Here is a 20,323-nt window from a genome sequence, read left to right on the forward strand (position 1 = left end):
AGATAGTTAACACGTCTATCAAATCCCAAAATTTCTGGGCACCTGGATGACTCAGTTGGTTAAATGTCCGACTCTTGATTTGATCTCAGGTTCATGAGATTGAACTTTGTGTGGTCTCCACGCTCAGCACAGAGTCTGCTTGAGATTCTTTTTCTTCCTCACCTCCCTTCCACCCCTCCCTCTGCTCATGGGCGCTCTCTCTCTCTCTCAAGTAAATAAATAAAATCTTTTTAAAAATTCAAATTTTCTTTGTTCACTTTTGTAGTTCTTCCTTTCTGTCTCTCATGTTTCTCCCTTCCCCAGTCTAACACTGCTTTTTGTCACTAGGAGTTATCCAAATCTAAGGATTACATAATGGTCAAAATAGTTTACCTTAAAAAAAAAATTAGTATAGCTTCGTGTGGATTTCAGTAAAATAAAAATGGACTTTGCAAATGATTTTGTAGGTTCTTTTAAGAGTGACTTCAAATATACTGTTAATATTATTTAAACAGTCTTTTAAGAGTGACTTCAAGCATACCGATAATGTTATTTAAATAAAGTCTTATTAAACAAGTCATTCAGAGAGTGTATGTTGTGTCAAGGAATTTTCATTGTTTTTATTGTTTCTGGATTTTCTTTCTAGATTTTTAGGATGCTACATATTAATAGAATTCAGCTGTTCTATATTTACTACCAAAGAATATAGAATTGCAAAAGGGAAAATATATGAATAGCAATAATCATTTGCAAATATTCTCAATGATATCGTAATGAAAAAAAAATTCACTTTTTATGGCTTTTTAGTTCCAAAACAGCACAAGAAAGTGAAAGAAAGCCAGATACCTAGATGAGTTCCTTATTTTTCCAGAGGCTCATATTTTGTTTGTGGTTTTCCCAGAAGACAGAACAGTTCCTTAATTTGCAGTTGCATGCTGCCCTGTGCTAAAGTTTCATTTCTATAGTTTCCTGGGAAAGTGAATTTATTACTCCTGCCCTGTCAAATATTTTATTTTTGGCATTAAATTTTACATGGATTATTCTCACTCAGAAAAGGTCATTTTAGTTCTTTTTTTTTATTATTACTACTTTCTAACTTGGACTCCCCATATTACTGAAATGGCATGTACTTCCACAAATGCTAAAGAACAAAATCTTATGTTTTTTGGACCCACATCTCAAACGCAATTCTCCCTTTACCTCTCTCCCTCTGACTGCATTCTTTCTCACTTGCATATGTTGCTATTCTATCTATAGAAGCTATGCTAGTTAAGTTTTATGGAGCAGTTTTTTTTTTTTTTTTTTTGGACAAAGAATAACTTTGAAACTGCAGAATTGGAAATAATTATTCAAACAATTCATTTTATTTATTTATTTTTATTTTTTTATGATAGTCACACACACACACACAGAGAGAGAGAGAGAGAGAGAGAGAGGCACAGAGACATAGGCAGGAGGAGAAGCAGGCCCCATGCACCGGGAGCCCGATGTGGGATTCGATCCCGGGTCTCCAGGATCTGGCCCTGGGCCAAAGGCAGGCGCCAAACTGCTGCGCCACCCAGGGATCCCCAAACAACTCATTTTTAATTTGGTCATCAATTGAAGCTGTCAGATCTTTATTGAATGTGCTGTATACAAGCATCAGACTAGATTTTGAAAAACTTTGCCCAACAAGCATCAGACTAGATTTTGAATAACTTTGCCCATTAGGAGTCCATAATTTATATGTTGCCCTATCTTGAATGATTTATTAATTTTATCTTGTTTTAATATGACTTTTTAAAATAAGAAATACATTCATTTCTACTTTGTTAAGACTTATAAACTACTTAAGAAGATATGTTTAAGCCCTGTATTGTGTTCTTGCATATTTAAAGCATGATTGGTATAAAAATCAATGACAATTTACGTAAGTTAAATGGCCTAAATGATGCTACTGTCTATAACAACAGAGTATTTTATTTTTTATTCCTAGATAGTTTATTTTTTAATTATTATTTTTAAAAATTTAAGTTCTATATAGAGTATCATGTTAACAACAGAGTATTTTAAAGCTACTTTATAAAATATCAGGAAAGTTTGAATTTCCCAAAACGTACTTTAATTTCAGCCTGTTATTATAATTGAATATGTTACTACTTCCAGAACAATCTAAAATCTGAACTTCACTATTTTTTCTGGGGACATGTTCAATGAATAAATTCTATTTTCTCTCTAAAGGTCTTCAAATCATTGCAAACTGTGTCCTGCCCCATAGCAATGATTTTCTAAAACACCCAACACCAATTACCTTTTTTGTTGTTGCTACAACCTTATTCAGGTGTATTTGGCATAAATAAGTTATGTATATTTCAACTATGTGATTTCATATATTTTCATGTGTGTATAACCTATGAAAGCATTACCAAGATCAAGAGAGCAAACATATCTGTCAAAATCAATAATTTTCTGGTTTACCTTTGGTAATCCCTACCTCTTACTTTCCTGCCCCCAATTTTTCCTGGGCTACCAGTGATCTACTTTTTGTAACTAAAGATTAATTTGCATTTGTCTAAAGTTTTTGTATAAATGAACTCATATAGTGTATACTTTTTTTTTCATCTGGGGTCTCTTACTTAGCATAATGTCTTCAAGATTCATCCAGGTTGTTTAATTTTTTGATATATGATAATTGGTTTATCCATTGGATTTATTTATTTGTGGATTGTTTATCCATTTACTATTTTTAACCATTTTTTTAAACTGGCAAGACTATTTTTTTAATAGAAAATGGAGACTTTGTAACATTTATCAAAGAAATACTGAAGTGCTCTATATATGCCACAGAGCATCATGTATTTACTCTAGGATATTCTAGCTTGCAAACTTCTAACTACTGCCAAAATAAGAATGACCATATTGTACTCTTATGATTTCCCAGGAAACTATTGGAATCTCTAGTACTTTGGTTCCCAGGTTTTGCTTGAAAAAAATGCATGTGAATTTGTTTCCAACCTTTAGTGATTAGAGAATAATAAAACAATGGTTTTACTTGAGGGAGTGCTGAGTCACTCTTCTCAGTGCTGTAAACAGATGTGAGGAGTCTAAAAACAGATGACACATTTTCACTTACTATTTTTAAAGCCACTTCAGTTTTCTGCTTCTTGATAGAAATTAGTGATTAGTCTATTTCTATTAGGAAGGTATATAAAATCAGCATTCAAAATTTACCCGTGTTTCTTTACACTAATAATGAACTATCAGAAAGAGAAAATTAAGAAAACAATCTCATTTACAATTGCATCAAAAAGAATAAAATCTCTAGGAGTAAATTTAATCAGGAGGTGAAAAACATGTACACTGAAAACTGTAAGACATTGATGAAAGAAATTGAAGAAGACACACATAAAATGGAGAGATATGTCATGCTCATGGATTGGAAGAATTAATATTGTTAAAATGTCCATACTACCCAAACCTATCTACAGATTCAGTGCAAACTCTAATTCTAATAGTGTTTTTCACAGAAAAAAGAACAAATAGTCCTAAAACGTGTATAACCACAAGTGACCTTGAAATGCCAAAGCAATCTGAAGAAAGAAGAACAAAGATGGAGGCAGGCATCACACTTCTAGATTTCAAACTATATTACAAAGCTATAATAATCAAAACAGTATGATATTAGTGTTAAAACCAGAGACATAGATCAGTGGAACAGAAGTCCCAGAAATAAACCCACCTATGTGCAATCTATGACAAAGGAGACAAGAATATACAACACATTCAATATTCATCCAAGTTGCCACATCCAGATTGTTTCATTTTCCAATATGCCAAAATTAGTTTATCCATTGGGTTTATTTGTAGATTGTCTATCCATTTACCATTTTTTAATGGGAGGACTAAAAATTCGGTAGAAAAGAGAGACTTTCTAACTCTTATCAAAGAAATATGAAAGTGCTCAATGTATGTCATAGAATATCACATACTTAGTCTATTAGACACTCTAGTTTCCAAACTTCTAACTCTTGCCAAAAGTTATTAAGGGAGTGGATCTTAAAAGTTCTCATCATAAGATAAAAAAAAAAATGTAACCATTTGTAGTGATAGATTTAACTAGACATTGTGGTAAGCATTTCACAATATATATGCATGTAAATGAATGTGTTTTACAGCTGATATTAATATAATGTTGTATGTCAGTTATATCTCAGCCTAAAATAAAGGCACCAGAAAGGAGGCTACTCTTTCTTCTCCTCACTAAGATGTATTTTTAATTGTGATGTGATGACTTAACTGAGATAATGAAATAATGAAACATACTGTGGAGAAACCATTTTGACTTTTCAAAGGTTTCCAAATTATTTCAAACTAAAACAAATAATTAAAGCATCTTTATCAGATTTTTGTTTTTAATTTTTTTCCTGTATAGTTTCATGCCAACATATTTTAATGGAAATTATACTCTGAGTGATGTACTTTTTATCTTTCAATCAGTAAGTTCTTTGAAATGTTGTTTCTTGAAGGACAACCATGTCTTGTCATTTGATTTACATTTTGAATGGTAAATCTGAGAGTTTAAAAAAATTCTTTTATATACATGTTATCATTAAAGTTCAGTTGAGCCAGTTAATTCTAATTTTTGTATTTTAAAATCTGTTGTTTAAAAGGTAAGACCTTTACTTGGTAGTAACCCAGATAGGAACTTTTAACATAATAAAAATGTTCTGTGATTAAGTTTCTAAAGTGTCCTATTTGAGAAGAAAATATAATTTTTTTCTCCTTTTAATAGCTGTACTGATGTGTTTCTGAGCTTTCAAATAAAGTTTTAATTTTAAAAATTCAACTGATATGACTATAAGATCAGATTATCAGTATCTTTTGAAAAAAGTTTTTATTTAAAAAAAAGTTTTTATTTAAGTTTCAGTTAACATAATAGTATAATACTAGTTCCAGGTATACAGTATAGTTAGTCATTTAGCACTTCCATACATCACCCGGTGCTCATCACAGCAAGTGCATTTCTTAATCCCCATCATTTATTTTCCTCTCCCGTCTCCCCTAGATTAGCCATCACTGTGATCTCTATAGTTAAGAGTCTATTTCTTGGTTTGCCCCTTCTCTCTTTTATTTTCCCTTTGCTTGTTTGTTTCTTAGATTTCACATATTAGCAAAATCATATGATATTTGTCTTTCTCTGACTGACCTATTTTGCTTAGCATAATACTCTAGCTACATGTATGTCATTGCAGATTTCAAGATTTCATTTTTTTTGTATGGCTGAGTAATATTCCATTGTGTGTATATGTGTGCGAGTGTACCTCACTTCTTTTCCTTTCATTAGTAGATGGACTTTTGGGCTATTTCTACATCTGGTTATTGTAGATAATGCCACTATAAACATTGGGATGCATGTGTCCCTTTGATTTAGTATTTTTGTATTCTTTGGATAAATACCTGGAAGTATGATTGCTGGATCATAGGGTAGTTCTATTTTTAACTTTTTGTGGAACCTCCATACTGTTTTACAAAGCTACTTGGCCAGTTTGCATTTCCATCAACAATGCAAGAAGGCTCCTTTTTCTCCGCATTATTACCAACCCCTGTTGTTTCATGTGTTGTTGATTTTAGCCATTCTGATAGGTGAGTGCTTTTCCTCTATGATCAGGAACAAGTCAGGATGTCAACTCTCACCACTCTTACTTGGTTTGGTACTGGAAGTCCTAGCCACAGCAACCAGATAACAAAAAGAAATAAAAGGCTTCTGAATTATTGACATCTTGTTGTCTCTAATTCCCCTAGTCTTTGGCACTTTATGTCTTTTTAATATTGATTTACTATTATTTTAATGTCTAAGAAGGAACAGATATTCATGCATATACTTAATATTCCATGTTTACCCAGAAGTCACATCAATAAACTTTTTCTTGCTGTCTTATTGAAAAATAAAACACAGATGCAGAACTATATAAAACAAATGTGTATCACAAGCAGTTGTAACACAGACACTATTTTAACTGCTACACAGGTCAGGATAGAACTGCCAGTTATCCCCAGAAGCTTTTTTGAATCACAACCCAACCACAAACCTTTGTCTCTCCCAAAACTTGGCAGTGCTTTTTTCTTTTATGGTTTGTCATTCACGTGTGCATCTTTTAAAACTATGATGTAAGCTTATCTTATTAATATGTCATTCAGTCTACAAGCTTTCTTTCCATTCCCTTTTCCCCCCTTATAATTTAGCTGTTAAAGATCCCCCATCATGTGACCTGGATAGTCACTTACAGAGGCCTGGCCACATTCATTTTTTGTTTGTTTTTGGTGAGACTATAGGCGATACTGTGTTCTTTCATCAGAAAGCACATGATGTCCAGTTATCTCTCTCTTTTTTTTATGGTGTTAGTAACAGCTGATTACTCATCTGCCCAGATGTATTAGATTTAGGGGATTGCAAAATAGAGACATGTTTGCTGTATCATTCCTTTTTTATTTGTTAGCTGAATACATCTCCTCATCTACTATTTGGTTAGTAGTGGCACAGTATATATGGGAAAAGTAGAATAAATGCCTGATTCTTCACCTATCTAAACCAGTTTTCAAAATAAGGAGTTAACTTCCTTTCATCCTCTATAAGTGGACAGTTCTTTAATTGTTGTATCATTACCAACTTATGAATTTAAACATATTTGATATGTTTCAATCCATTGTGATTCTTGTTCTTACTGAAGTTCATATTATCCCATATCTACCCAATGTTATCTTCTTCAATCCCCCCTCAGTTTTTTTAATATAACCTTAGATTTGACACTTTTTATAGTCTTCTTGCTTTCTAGAATGACAGGGTGTTTCAGGCTCTTCTGCAGGATGGACAGGAACTATGAATTTATCCATGAGGATGCTCTGAACCAGTGGTTGTAAACCAGTACCCAAGGGCCAAAAGTAGCTACCAGACATGTTTTTTTCCCCCCAAAGGAAACAAGTCAGTCACTCAACAATGACAGCAAAAACAAAACAAATCTTTTAGCACTTACTATGTGCCAGATGTTATACTAGTTGTCCAAAATATTATAGTTCGTAAGACATAAAACTGCCTTCAAGAAGCTTCCAATCTGTTGAAGAAAATAATATAGCACTACATTGAATGACCTTGTAGGACTCTAGGATGGTGTGAGATTTCTTAGAAGAGACCTAAGTAATGGTTTGGGGATCAAAAAAAGATTTGGAAGCAAAATATTATTCAATTTTTTTGGTTTGTCTTTTTTTTTCTCTTTATGTTCATTTGTTTTGTTTCTTAAATTCCACATATAAGTGAAATCATATGATAATTGTCTCTCTGGCTGGCATTTCCCTTAGCATAATACTCTGTAGCTGCGACCATGTCATTGCAAATGGCAAGATTTCATTTCTTTTATGGCTGAGCACTATTCCATGCCACATCTTAATCTATTCATCAGTTGATGATCCATCAGTTGATGGATATTTGGGCTTCTTCCATAATTTGACTATAGAGAACAAACTGATGGTTACTGGAGGGGAGGTTGGCAGGGGGGATGGATTAAACAGGTGGTGAGTATTAAGGAGGACACTTGGGATGAGCACTGGGTCTTGAATGTAAGTGATGAATCATTGAATTCTACACCTAAAATTAGTATTGCACTGTATGTTAACTAGCTGAAATTTAAATAAAAATGTGGAAAAAATGTTACTCAATTTTATAACAGAAGTCTTCCAGGTGAAGAAAAATGAGGGAAAATTATTTAGAGAAAGCATAAGTGAACCTGATTTCCTTTAATTAGAAAAGCAATCAACAAGTCTGTATTAAACATATTCTATTCCCAATCTTAAATCTGGTCCTGTGACCAGTTTTTCTGTTATCATTGACTTTTCTCTTGCCACAGATGTCCCTAAGTAATATTTTTCTCCATAGAATACACATTTTTTAAAAGATTTTATTTATTTATTCATGAGAGATACAGAGAGAGAGAGAGAGAGAGAGAGAGAGAGAGGCAGAGATATAGGCAGAGAGAGAAGCAGGCTCCGTGCAGGGACACCTGAGCCGAAGGCAGATGCTTAAGTGCTGATTCACCCAGGCACCCCTAGAATACACATTTTAAATCAGAATCAAGGCATTTCTGTCCTGATCTTGATTGGATGAGTTAGTATTACTCTCTTTTGATTTATCTTCCCAGGGTGAGTATTCTAAAATCAACCTTGTGATTCGAGGTTACTTGTGGACATTTTTATTACCATCATATTTACTTCTTCACTGAACTACTTTTTCTAGCTCAAAATCATATTTACTTGCAACTTTTACTTTTTAAGATGCTGATTCTTGGGGACTCCTGGGTGGCTCATTCTGTTAAGCATCTGACTGACTCAGGTCATGATCTCAGGGTCCTGGGATTGAGCCCCACATTGGGCTCCATGCTCAGCAGGGAGTTTGCTTCTCCCTTTGCCTTTCCCCCTGCTCATTCTTTCTCTCTCAAATATATCAAATAAAATCTTTTTAAAAAATTATGCTGATTCTTATTCTTGTCTTGCCTTCTCTTCTTTTGCCCAAATCAGCAGGAAGTATTGAAACAGCTTTATCTGTGACAAAATCAATAGAGGTAAAACTACACTTACGAGCTTATTCTCATTCTTGAAACTGATCATGATGAATCACATTCTAATTCATTATTTTAGCAAGAACATTGATTGATCTAACCATTTTAGAGCAACACTCTAGGCTTTTCCCCAGCACAGTTTTATTTAACACTACACCCCCTTTCTATTTCTTGAGTCAACTATTTTAGTTAAAATATAATTTCCAAAAACTAAAAAATTGTGATTCTCAGGCAAATATAAAGTAAACATGGGTGGAAAATTTTTTTGAACTCATTAATGATGAAACCAATAAGATGCTAAGATGAATTTGAGAGAATTTGAAGAACCAGGTATTTATTAACGATTAAATATGGGAATGTTAGATTAAGATGATTGTTAGATACACAACTGATTAATATCCTGTATACCAACTTATAACCTTTAATAACCTTTATGGTTATTTTTTTCACAAGACAGAAGTTATTTGCATTTTTACCTAACAAAAATCTATAAGTTAACATGTAGTTAGTAAACAGTGAATTTAACATTACATTCACCTAATCCTTGGGTGTCATTGAAAGGACCTATTATGAACCTTTTGCAATGTTGTAGATGGTTTTGGAATGAGACTTTGGTTCTCTTAGACTGAATTAGAGAATATTCTTTGGGTCTGTAGATTGTTTCTGAATAGCTAGTGAAGTTCTGCTTTAGTATACTTTGTCAATTTTGTATTCCAGTGTTAAAACAACTGCCTAATAATTCACCTTTAATATTGAGTTTTTGAGCAGTAAAAATTACTTTAACCTGGCATGAGAGAATGGCAAAGGAAATTTTCATATGTTTAACAGATATACAGTAATAGCTATTGAGTAAACTCTATATTTTTGTGTTCCCTAGGGTTTTCCAGGAGATATTGGGATTCCTGGACAGAATGGCCCTGAAGGATTAAAGGTAAAAAAAAAAAAAAAGAAAGAAAGAAAGAAAAAAAGAGAAAAAAGCATTATATTTAGAGGTTTTTTTAAATCTCAAATATCAATGAATCGGTAAAAAAAAAACTACTTTAATAATATCAGTACATGTCTGGATATTTTTGAGCTATCTCAGGTGCATTTAATGAACTGTTCAGCGTATTTCAAGATAATCAGGAAGCAGCTTGCATGTTTGGTTGTTCTTTTGGCACCCTTTGTTTAGTTAGAGTATATTATCCAACTTCTTGGTTCAGGTCATTGACAATGATTTTCCTTCTTCTGTACAGACATAGATTAGAGAGATAATATTTAAAAGAAACATAAATCACTGAAAAAAGGATTTCTTGGAAGAGATGAAAAAAATCTAAAAAGCCACAATCTACGATAGATGGATGAGAGTTTTCTGGCTGCTGAAATCCTTTAGGATCCATAAAATATCCTCTGATTAAAATATAAGAAAGCCTATAGTATCCTAGAAATTATATATAGCACAAAATAACTGAAGAAACCTAAGCATTTTTAACTTCCTTTACTGTTGTCACATATATATTACTAGAAATTTACAAAATTTTAGTTCTTTTTTATTTATTGAAGTATAATTGTAATATCTTATTATGTTAGCATAGTTACTATCTGTCATCATATAAAGTTATTGAAATATTATTGACTTTATTCTCTGTTCTGTACATGATCTTCCTATGACCTGCTCGCTGATTTTCTAACTGGAAGTTTATATCTCTTAAGCCCTTCACCTATTTTGCCTCCCTGCCCTGACCCCTCTCCTCTGTGGTAATCAACAGTTTGTGCAACTGTTTCTGTTTTATTTGTTCATTTTTAGTTTTTAGATTCTACATAAAAGTGGAATCATGTGATATTTATCTTTGACTTATTTCACATAGTATAATACCCTCTAGTTCCATGCATGTTGTCACAAATAGCAAGATTACAAAAAAAAAATAGGAAGATTTCATTCTTTTTTATGATGGAATAATGTTCCGTTGTATATGTCTATCGCATCTTTTTTTCCACTCATCTATCAATGGACACTTCCATATTTGCTTCCATATTTGACTATTGCAGGTAATGCTGCAATGAATATAGGGGTGCATATCTCTCAGTTGGTGTTTTGATTTTGTTTGGATAAATACCCAGAAGTGGAATTATTGGATCATATGATAGTTCTCTTTTGATTTTTTTTTTTTTACGATTTTATTTATTATTCATGAGAGACGCACAGAGAGAGAGAGAGAGGCAGAAACACAGGCAGAGGGAGAAGCAGGCTCCATGCAGGGAGCCCAACGTGGAACTCAATCCCGGGACCCCAGGATCACGCCCTGGGCTGAAGGTGGCGCTAAACCGCTGAGCCACCCGGGCTGCCCCTCTTTTGATTTTTTTGAGGAAATTCCATACTGTTTTCCAAAATGGCTGTAGTAATTTACATTCTTATCAACGCTGTGCAGGGATTTTATTATTTTTGTCTTTAAATCTTTATGCTAACTTTTTAAGTGGCTGATCTACTCCTTTACCGTATATATTTGCTTTTACCAGTGGGATTTTTTTCTTTCATATATTTTCTTTTGTTTTTAAGATTTTTAAATTTATTTATTCATGAGAGACACAGAGAGAGAGAAAGGCAGAGATATAGACAGAGGGAGAAGCAGGCTCCATGCAGGGAGCCTGATGTGGGACTCTATCCCAGGACTCTAGGATCATGCCCTGGGCTGAAGACAGTGCTAAACCGCTAAGCCACTGGGGCTGCCCTCATATATTTTATTTCTAATTCTGGGCTTTTCTTTTTCAAGATTCTTTAACTTTTTTTGTAAGATTAGTTTAGTGGCGATGAACTTCCTTAGTTTCCTTGTCTGGGAAACTCTTCATCTGTTCTCTAATTCTGAATGATAGCCTTGCTGGGTAGAGTATTCTTGGGTATAAATTTTTCCCTTTCAGCACTTTCAATATATCCTGCTACTCTCTTCTGACCTCCAGAGTCTCTGCTGAAAAATTAGCTGACAGTCTTATGGTATTTCCGTTGTACATGATTTTTTTTTTTCTTTTGCTGACTGCTTTTCTTTCTTTTTCTTTCTTTCTTTCTTTCTTTCTTTTCCTTCTTTTCTTTCTTTCTTTCTTTCTTTCTTTCTTTCTTTCTTTCTTTCTTTTCCTTCTTTTCTTTCTTTCTTTCTTTTTTCTTTTCTTTTCTTTTCTTTCTTTCTTTCTTTCTTTCTTTCTTTCTTTCTTTCTTTCTTTCTTTCTTTCTTTTCGTCCTTCCTCCCTCTCTCCCTCCCTCCCTTTTTCTTTTTTCTTTCCTCATTTCTCACTCTCTTTTGAAACTGAGAGAGTATGTGTGAGCTGGGAGTAGTGGGGGCAGAGGAAGAGGAAGAGAAAGAGTCCCAAGCAGGCTACACACCCAGCACAGAGCCTGATATGGGGCTTAATCTCACAACCCTGGGATTAGGACCTGAGCTGAAGTCAAGAATTGAATGCTTAACTGACTGAGCCATGCATGTACCCTCTCTTACTGCCTTTAAGATTCTGTCTTTAACTTTTGCCATTTTGATTATAATATGTTTAACTAAAATATGTGTGGGTTCATTCTTTAGGGACTCTTATTGCTTCCTGGACTTGGATGTCTGGCAGCTTTGATGGTCGTGGGTCAGGAGGGTTCTGGGAAGCACTGTACTTTAGCCGTATTAACAGGACATTAGAGCTGGAGTAGGACCAGGAGGGTTTCTGGGCATGCTGTGTGAGGGGTTGCTTTGGTTAGACAGATGGAGTGGGCACAGGCTGGGGTAGGGGGAGGCCCAGGTTGTCCTGTGCCAGTCCCAACTTGTTGCGTGGTTGTATCAGGTACAGGCTATGTAGTCCCATAGCATGTCATGTTGGGGCTGACTTGATGGGGTGGCTGGGGCTGATATAGGCACAGGCTAGGGGGTTCCCAGGCAAACTACCGGGACCCGTTTGATGGGATTGCTAGATCAGACAAATGCTGCAGGGTCCCAGAGCATGCCGTGCCAAGGCTATATGAATAGGACAGTTGGAACTGAGGTGGGCACAGCTGTGGGGGCCTCAGGCATGCTGTACTGGGGCCATATTTTGGGGACAACTGAAGCTGAGGTGGGCAAGGACACCAGGAGCTCTGAGATGGCACTAGCAGATTAGCTAGAGCACCTGTACCCTACCCTATCTGTGCCATCAAGGTGGAAGGATAACATAAAACATGGTGCTCACCAGCTCTTGATTTTGGGGAGAGTTCCAGCAATTTCCTACCCATTTGGCAGTCACTCTAGGATTAGTAAATTAATTTCCTTCACTTATAGTCTAGTTTCCCTTTAAACCACTGCTCTTCTTCTGTGCCTCATAGTGGGCAATATCTGAATGTGAACTCCTCAGTAGTATCTCTCCCTGCTGCAGGTTACCACAATGGGAGTGGAGTTCCCACTGTTACCTTTCCTTTATCTCTCCCACCCTGATGTGTGCAGTCCTTTATCTTTTGTTGTATAGAAGTTGTTCAATGAACCTTCAGTTTTTCTTGAGAAGACTTATTCTATATGTAGTCATAAATTTGCTGTGTGCATGGGAGGAGGTGAGTTCAAGGTTGTTTTTTTTTTCCCCACTGTTTTGGATTGCCTCTCCACTAAGTTTAAATATCAAGGTTTCAATATGCAGACTCACATAGAATGAGCATTATAAACAAATCAAGTATTGTTAATAAAGACATGAAAGGATGAAATAGCCTGAAGTTTAGAGAATAGACAGGTTATGAAGTACAATATAGCTGCTGTAGAAGGTTAGTTTGAGTGTAGAAGAAGTGATAGATGGAGCTTTAATAATAGCTATATTTGTTAGTCTACTATAGTGACAAATACTGTATGTAGCACTATAATAGATGTCTTACACACATCTCACTTAATCTTTACAACATTATGGGGTAGGTATTACCCCCATTTTACAGATGGTTAAGTAATGCCTTACCGTCATATAACTGTCAAGTGACTTAGGATTTCAACCCAGACATGATTTTAAAGTCTGAGTTCTTAACCACTTAGCTTTGGGATGAAATTGTGGAAAATATTCAATACCATGCTAAATAAAGTGTTTCTACTTTATCTATGGGCATCATGAAGCAATCATAGATATTTAAGTAGTAAAGTATCCTAGGTGATTTACATTTAAAAAGGTACATTTGTTCAGTATGGAGGATGGTTTAAACAGGGGGTGGGGAGCTGAAGAGAAGGAGATAAACTAGAAAAAGATAGAAAAGGATTTTAAAAATCTGAAATAGAACATTCAATCAGCAAATATTTATTGACTACATCTTATATGACAGTCATTGTGCTAGATGCTAGACTATCGACAAAGATAAAATGCGTTGATCCCTACTTTCAAAAAACTTATAATATAGAAAAAGCTATGCAAGAAAACTTTATAATGACCATATGAATTATATACAGTATGTAACACTGTGCAAATAATGGGATAGGGAATTCAGATTATGTTTTGCTGAGAAGGTAGCACTTGAGCTGGCTTGACAAATGAATAGGAATTTGCATATAGACAAGGGAGATGTATGGCATTCAGGAAAAGGAAACTTGTGAGAGGATGAAAGTGCAGTATGTGGAACATATTTACACTAAAAATTATTCATTGTTTATATGAAATTCAAACTTAACTGGACATCCTGTATTTTATCTGGCAACCCTATTGGCCACTTACAAACTTTCCATATATATATATATATATATATATATATATATATATATATATATGGAAAGCAATATTTCTCCCCTCTTTTCTGTCTCCATAGAAGAAATATTTTTCCTCTTCCTCAGTATTCAAGTTCCATACACGTTTTACATCAAAACTTCTCTACCTCCTGCACAACCTCATGCCATCAATTGTCACCTTTATGCTGATCTCTCCCTTGAATCAAAATTTCCCCTTTGCCATTAAAACCCGTTTTCACTGCCAGTGTTGTAGGCTAGGCCCTTTTTATCTTTGACTAGCATTAGTAATGATCCTTCATTTGTTTCCTAGCTTCCAGTCTGCAATTTTTCAAATCTGCTTCCAAGCTGCTGATGGAATAATATTTGTAAGCACAGATTTTATCATGTCTCCCTTGTGTTTATATCCTTCAGTGATTTCCACAGCTTCCAGGTTAAGGCTTACACTTCTTTACTTTTTACACAAGGCTCTTTATAACCTACCTTCTGCTTTTTTTTTTTTTAATTTATTTTTATTTATTTATGATAGTCACAGAGAGAGAGAGAGAGAGGCAGAGACACAGGCGGAGGGAGAAGCAGGCTCCATGCACAGGGAGCCTGATGTGGGATTCGATCCTGGGTCTCCAGGATCGCGCCCTGGGCCAAAGGCAGGCGCCAAACCGCTGCGCCACCCAGGGATCCCCTACCTTCTGTTTTTAACTCTATTGTTTATATCACATTACCATCACTCTTCCAAAAGCATTACTCTAACTAAACTATTTGGAGTGCCAAAACCTGACATACTTGTTCAAATCTCAAAGCTTCCAGTGTGCTGTTCTTTTTGTCTGGTTATCTCTCTACCTTCCTGTGCCCTACTTTATCTGGCTAACAGACATCACATACTACATTATCCAGGAAGCATTTCCTGTTTCTTACAAGTCTGATCAAGATATCCTTTCTCTGTATTCCTGAAAAAAATCTACCAATCAGTTACTTACATATATTACAACTGCTGATTTGCTTATCCCTTTATGAGGCTATGAGCTTTTGAGAGAAGAGACTAATTGATTTTATAAACATCATGATAACCATAATAATATCCATAGCTTATGATAGGAATGCAGGAGAATTTGGCTGAATGGATGATTGATTGAATGACTGTATTCAAAAACTATTTTGGAAATAGAAACAATTCAACTTGGTAATTTATTAAATGAAGATGATGGGGGAAAGAGAAACTAAAGATAAAACTGAGACTATGATTTGAGTTATTGACTTAAATAGGGAACATGGGAGGAGTAGCTTTAGAGGATGGGGAATACAAAAGTTTCATTTTGGGTATACTTAGTTTGAAGTTCCTGTTTGACATCAAGGTAGAAATAATCAATAAATAGCAGTAAACCAAGTTTAAAAGTAGAAATAGTAGCATGAGGGGATTTTGAGAGAGAATGGTATGTAGAGAATGGAGTTGATAACTTCTGTAATGTTTAGTCCTTCACCTGCTGCATACTTAGGAACTTGAAGCATATAAACACATCCATTCATCCATTCATTTAGTATTTCATTTATTTAACATATATTAAGTTTCTCTTATGTGTTAGGCCAAGTAGTAAATGTGAGATTATAAAGATTTCTAAACTATGGTTCCGGGCACCCCCGATGGCGCAGCGGTTTCGCGCCGCCTGCAGCCCGGGGTCTGATCCTGGAGACCCAGGATGGAGTCCCGTGTCAGGCTCCCTGCATGGAGCCCGCTTCTCCCTCTGCCTGTGTCTCTGCCTCTCAGTCTCTCTCTCTCTCTCTGAATAAATAAATTAAAAATAAATAAATAAACTATGGTTCCTCCCTTGGATGAGGTAACAGTTTTGTGAGAGATGCCAAAAAAAAATCACAAAATGTTGTAAGAAATGCTATACAAAAAATTTGAAGTGCTATGAGAGCCTCCATAATTAAGAAACAGATTCTGCCCTAGGCAATTGAGAATTACTTTAAGAGGAAGTAATAATTGAACTTAATGTTTTCAAGAATGCATGTCATACTAGGTGAAGAACCAGGTAGCTTTCTAAATTCCCTTCAGTTTGGAAATTTTGTCTCCAAATAAAATTCACTTTTGTCATTCACCTTTGCCTCAGCCCTAAGCTAGCCTGTGTAAATTCTCTCTCCCATTATCCATTTCTGGGGCACAGCTTCTCTGGTAGAGCTGAACCAGGCCTAAGAATAATGGGAGCTCTGAGACCACAGTTTTTATAAATTTAATATATTTATCAAGCCAAATGTGCAAATGCTAACTGGGCCCTGGGCAAGTAAGCACAGGAGTATGGCCACACAGCATAGCCCTGCTCCCTTCTGAACAGTGGGCAGGCCAAGCTGCTCAGTAGCCCCGGCTCCAGGAAGCTCAGATTCTCTGGCTCCAGGTGACACTTTGCCCTCCTTGTGCTTTCAGCTTCCCACCCCCAGGTAGGGAGAGAGAATGGTACTGTTACGGCTTGACCCAGAATTCAAGTTGTGGAGCAAAGGGGGGACTTAGGCGAGGCGACCGAAGCATTCCTGCAGGGAGGCTTTCAGGCCGGGAACCTGGGTGCTGGCTCAGCCTTCAGGCCTGTGTGTGAAGGTGCAACAGCAGCTCCTTTGAGCTCTTCCCTAGAAGGTGGGGATGAGGGGGAGGCTGCCTCCCTGAGTCTGCTCCTCCTCCCTGCTGACATCTGGGGCTTTGACCCTTTCTTTTTTAATCTACTTTTGCTAAGATGCATTTAATAAAAAATACACAAAAAACAAAATGCAAACCTATTTCCCTTGCCTCTTGGGCTTCTGGGATGTCATCACCTCCAGTTTATTGGGTTTGTTTCCAGTTGTTAATAAAGCATTGCAACAGTAAAAAAAAAAAAAAAAAAAAAAAAAAAGTCAGAAAACTGAAGAAAACCAACTCATCTCTTGAATAATGTTACAACAGTGATCTTTAAAACTTCCTTCTCGGGATCCCTGGGTGGCCCAGCGGTTTGGCGCCTGCCTTTGGCCCGGGGCGCGATCCTGGAGACCCGGGATCGAATCCCACGTCGGGCTCCCGGTGCATGGAGCCTGCTTCTCCCTCTGCCTATGTCTCTGCTTCTCTCTCTCTCACTGTGTGCCTATCATAAATAAATAAAATTAAAAAAAAATAAAATAAAACTTCCTTCTCATTCCTTATTTAAGTCTTAGAATTAGAGTGTTTAAACAGGACAAAACCCCTGAAAACTAGATGTTTTACTGAATACCAGTGGTTGAATTTCCGATGAGTAATGATCACTTTGTGGATTCTTTATCTAAATGTATTCAATAAACATGAACTTGAAGCCTCATCAGCAACAATGTCATTAGACTAATTTGATTGTTTACATATCACTGAATTTTAAAATAAAATATTTTAGAAGAGATGAAAAGAACCAGAAAATTTTGAAGGAAGAGGGACGGGATTTAGTGTTGTAGTTTAAGAAGGGTCTGGTTACGTTTTTCTTTGTGGTGCTTCCTAGTTTTATTGAAGTTGTTTTTAGAAACAAGGGAAAAACAGAGTCAAACATACTGACACTATTAGCATGATGAATTTTTTTAGTAGTGTACGCTGTATCGTGGAAGCATCTTAAAACTTCTTTTATTTTAATATACATATCTTATTTGGAAAGTAGGGACAATATAAATTACTAAAACTCTGTCAAGGCTATTTAAGGTGATCATCAAGACAATTATGTGCACTCTATGTGAAATACATGGTTACCCTATTTGTAAAACAATTGGGTTCTTTCCAGAGCAATTTGGCACAGCTCTAAAGAAGCCTTTTATTTTCTCTTCACTTTCTGCCAGTTGACTAAAAACCTCAAACTAAGATTGGAAACTTATGTTGATTATGGTTCTATTGATTGTGAGAATGAGTGTGTATGTATATGTGTATGTCGATACAAAACATGGTTTAGGGCGAGCCTTTTTTAAAAGCCACCCAATTTGGCCATCTGCTTTTAAGTAACATTAGAAAAACCACATCCTTTGCTGCTAACTGCAGAAAGTGAGTACCCAATAAATATTCTCTGTTCTCCAGTAAACAGAGGAGTAATTTATTTGTTGTTGTAATGATTTGTGTTGTTACTTGGCTATGGAATTAAGGATGGTAAAACAGGTTGGTATTTTCTGTTGTATAACATCTCTGATAAGTTTTTAGAGAAAGCCTACTATTTGTGAAGTTATGTAACAGAATATGGAAATAACCTTCACACCGAATTATTAAAATGTCATTGATTATCTGTATGATAATGTGAGCTAACTTAGTAAAAGGAAAGTGTATAATTCTAAATAGTTTTCTAAGATTACCTTGACCCTGCTCTGAAGATTCACATTTCATATACTAAATCAAGGTTTCTGATATTAGCCATTTTATTCTCCAGACTTCATTTAGTCAGCTAAGAAGTACAAGATTGTACAATGGGCAATGTACTGTATTAAGCAATTACTTGAAAACAAGTTTAAAACATGGCTTTCTGTCTGCTAGGAACTTGTAATTTTCTGAAAGCGTGAGATTTCCACATGTGAAAAGTTAAAAAAAAGCATAACTAGGCAGCACATAAGTGGACAATAAGGAGCTCAGGGAAGGGGAGAGAATGACTAATATGGCCATTTTTCTGAGAAACTTTACAGAAAAATTAGGATGTTGAGTTGTTTGGGTTGGATTTGGCCAGATTGAATCAAGGAATGAGAGTCTTTATAGAACAGGTACAAAAATGGATACAGGAATGGAGTGTAAAATAGACCTACCTGTCTTAAAAAGAAAGTTAGGAGTTAGATTGTGACATATCTTAAATATAAAGCTGAGAAGTTTAAATACTAATAAGCCAATAAGCCCATAGAAGATTTTTGTTGTTGTTGTTGTGATAAAAACACATTACATAAAATCTACTCTTGTAACTAATTTTTAAGTGTGTAGTATAATAATGTGAACTATATGCACATAGTTGTACACCAAATCTCTAGACAATTTTTACTTTGCATGACTGAAAGTCTATACCCACTGAACAGCAACTCTGCATTTCTACCTCTCCTAACCTATGGCAACCATCATTCTTTCTGCTTCTATGACAATGACTATTTTAGGCACCTCATATACATAGAATTATACATTATTTGTCCTGTGCCTGGTTCATTTCCCTTAGCATAAGGTCTTCAAGGTTCAACCATGATGCAGCATATGTAGTCTAAATATGCACATTTTCTTTATCCATTCACCCATCGAAGGGCATATAGGTTGTTTCCAGCTATAGGCTATTATGTAATGCTGTATTGAACATGGGAGTGCAGTTATCTCTTTGAAATTCCATTTTCAAGTCTTTTGGATAAATACCCAGAAGTGTGGTGACTGGATCATATGGTAGTTCTATTTTTAATTTTTGGAGGAACTCTATACAGTTTTCCATAGAGGCTGCACTATTTTACATTCCCACCAACAGTGCATAAGGATTTCAATTTCTCTACATCCTGTCAACATTTATTTTCTGTTTGTTTGCTTATAATAGTCATTGTAACAGGTATGAGGTGATGTCTCTTTGTGGCTTTCATTTGCATTTCCCTAATGATTAGTGATGCTGAACATTTTTATATATACTCAGTCGTTTGTATGTTTTATTTGGAGAAGTTTCTGTTGAAGTCCTTTGGCCATTATTTTAAGTTATTTGGTTTTGCTGTTGGGTTCTAGGAGTTCCTTATATATTTTAGATATTAAACACTTATCAGATTTATGGTTTACACATATTTTCTCCCATTTTGTAAGCTGCCTTTTCACTACATTGTTTTTTTTCTATGCAGAAATATTTATGAGTCTATTTTTGCTTTTGTTGCCTTTGCTTTTGTGTGAAATCTAAAAAACCAGTACCACCACCAATGTGATGGAACTTTCTGCCAATGTTTTCTTCTAGGATTTTTATGGTTTTAGGTCTTATGTAAGTCTTTAATGCATTTTGAATTGATTCGTGTGTATGGTATAAGATAGCATCCAATTTCATTCCTTTGCATATCCAGCTTTCCTAACATCATTTCTTAAAGAGACAGTCTTTTTTCCCTTGTATAGTCTTAGCACTCTTGTCAAAGACTATTTGACCATAT

General features: G+C 35.3%; 1 protein-coding gene across 7 annotated transcripts in view; it reads left to right on the top strand.

Moving 5' to 3' along the window:
* Positions 1 to 20,323, top strand: part of COL24A1 (collagen type XXIV alpha 1 chain) — a 388,183-nt gene that overhangs the window by 126,465 nt on the left and 241,395 nt on the right. For all 7 annotated transcript variants that reach the window (XR_005987020.1, XM_041750763.1, XM_041750767.1 and 4 more), the window contains one exon: positions 9,442 to 9,495. Coding sequence is in view for 6 of the 7 variants with exons in the window: in XM_041750763.1 (XP_041606697.1) it covers positions 9,442 to 9,495 (54 nt within the window). In the remaining variant the exon portion in view is untranslated. The remainder of the gene's footprint in view (positions 1 to 9,441; positions 9,496 to 20,323) is intronic.

This window comes from Vulpes lagopus, chromosome 3, assembly GCF_018345385.1.
Source record: "Vulpes lagopus strain Blue_001 chromosome 3, ASM1834538v1, whole genome shotgun sequence".
In the NCBI taxonomy this organism is placed as follows: domain Eukaryota; kingdom Metazoa; phylum Chordata; class Mammalia; order Carnivora; family Canidae; genus Vulpes; species Vulpes lagopus.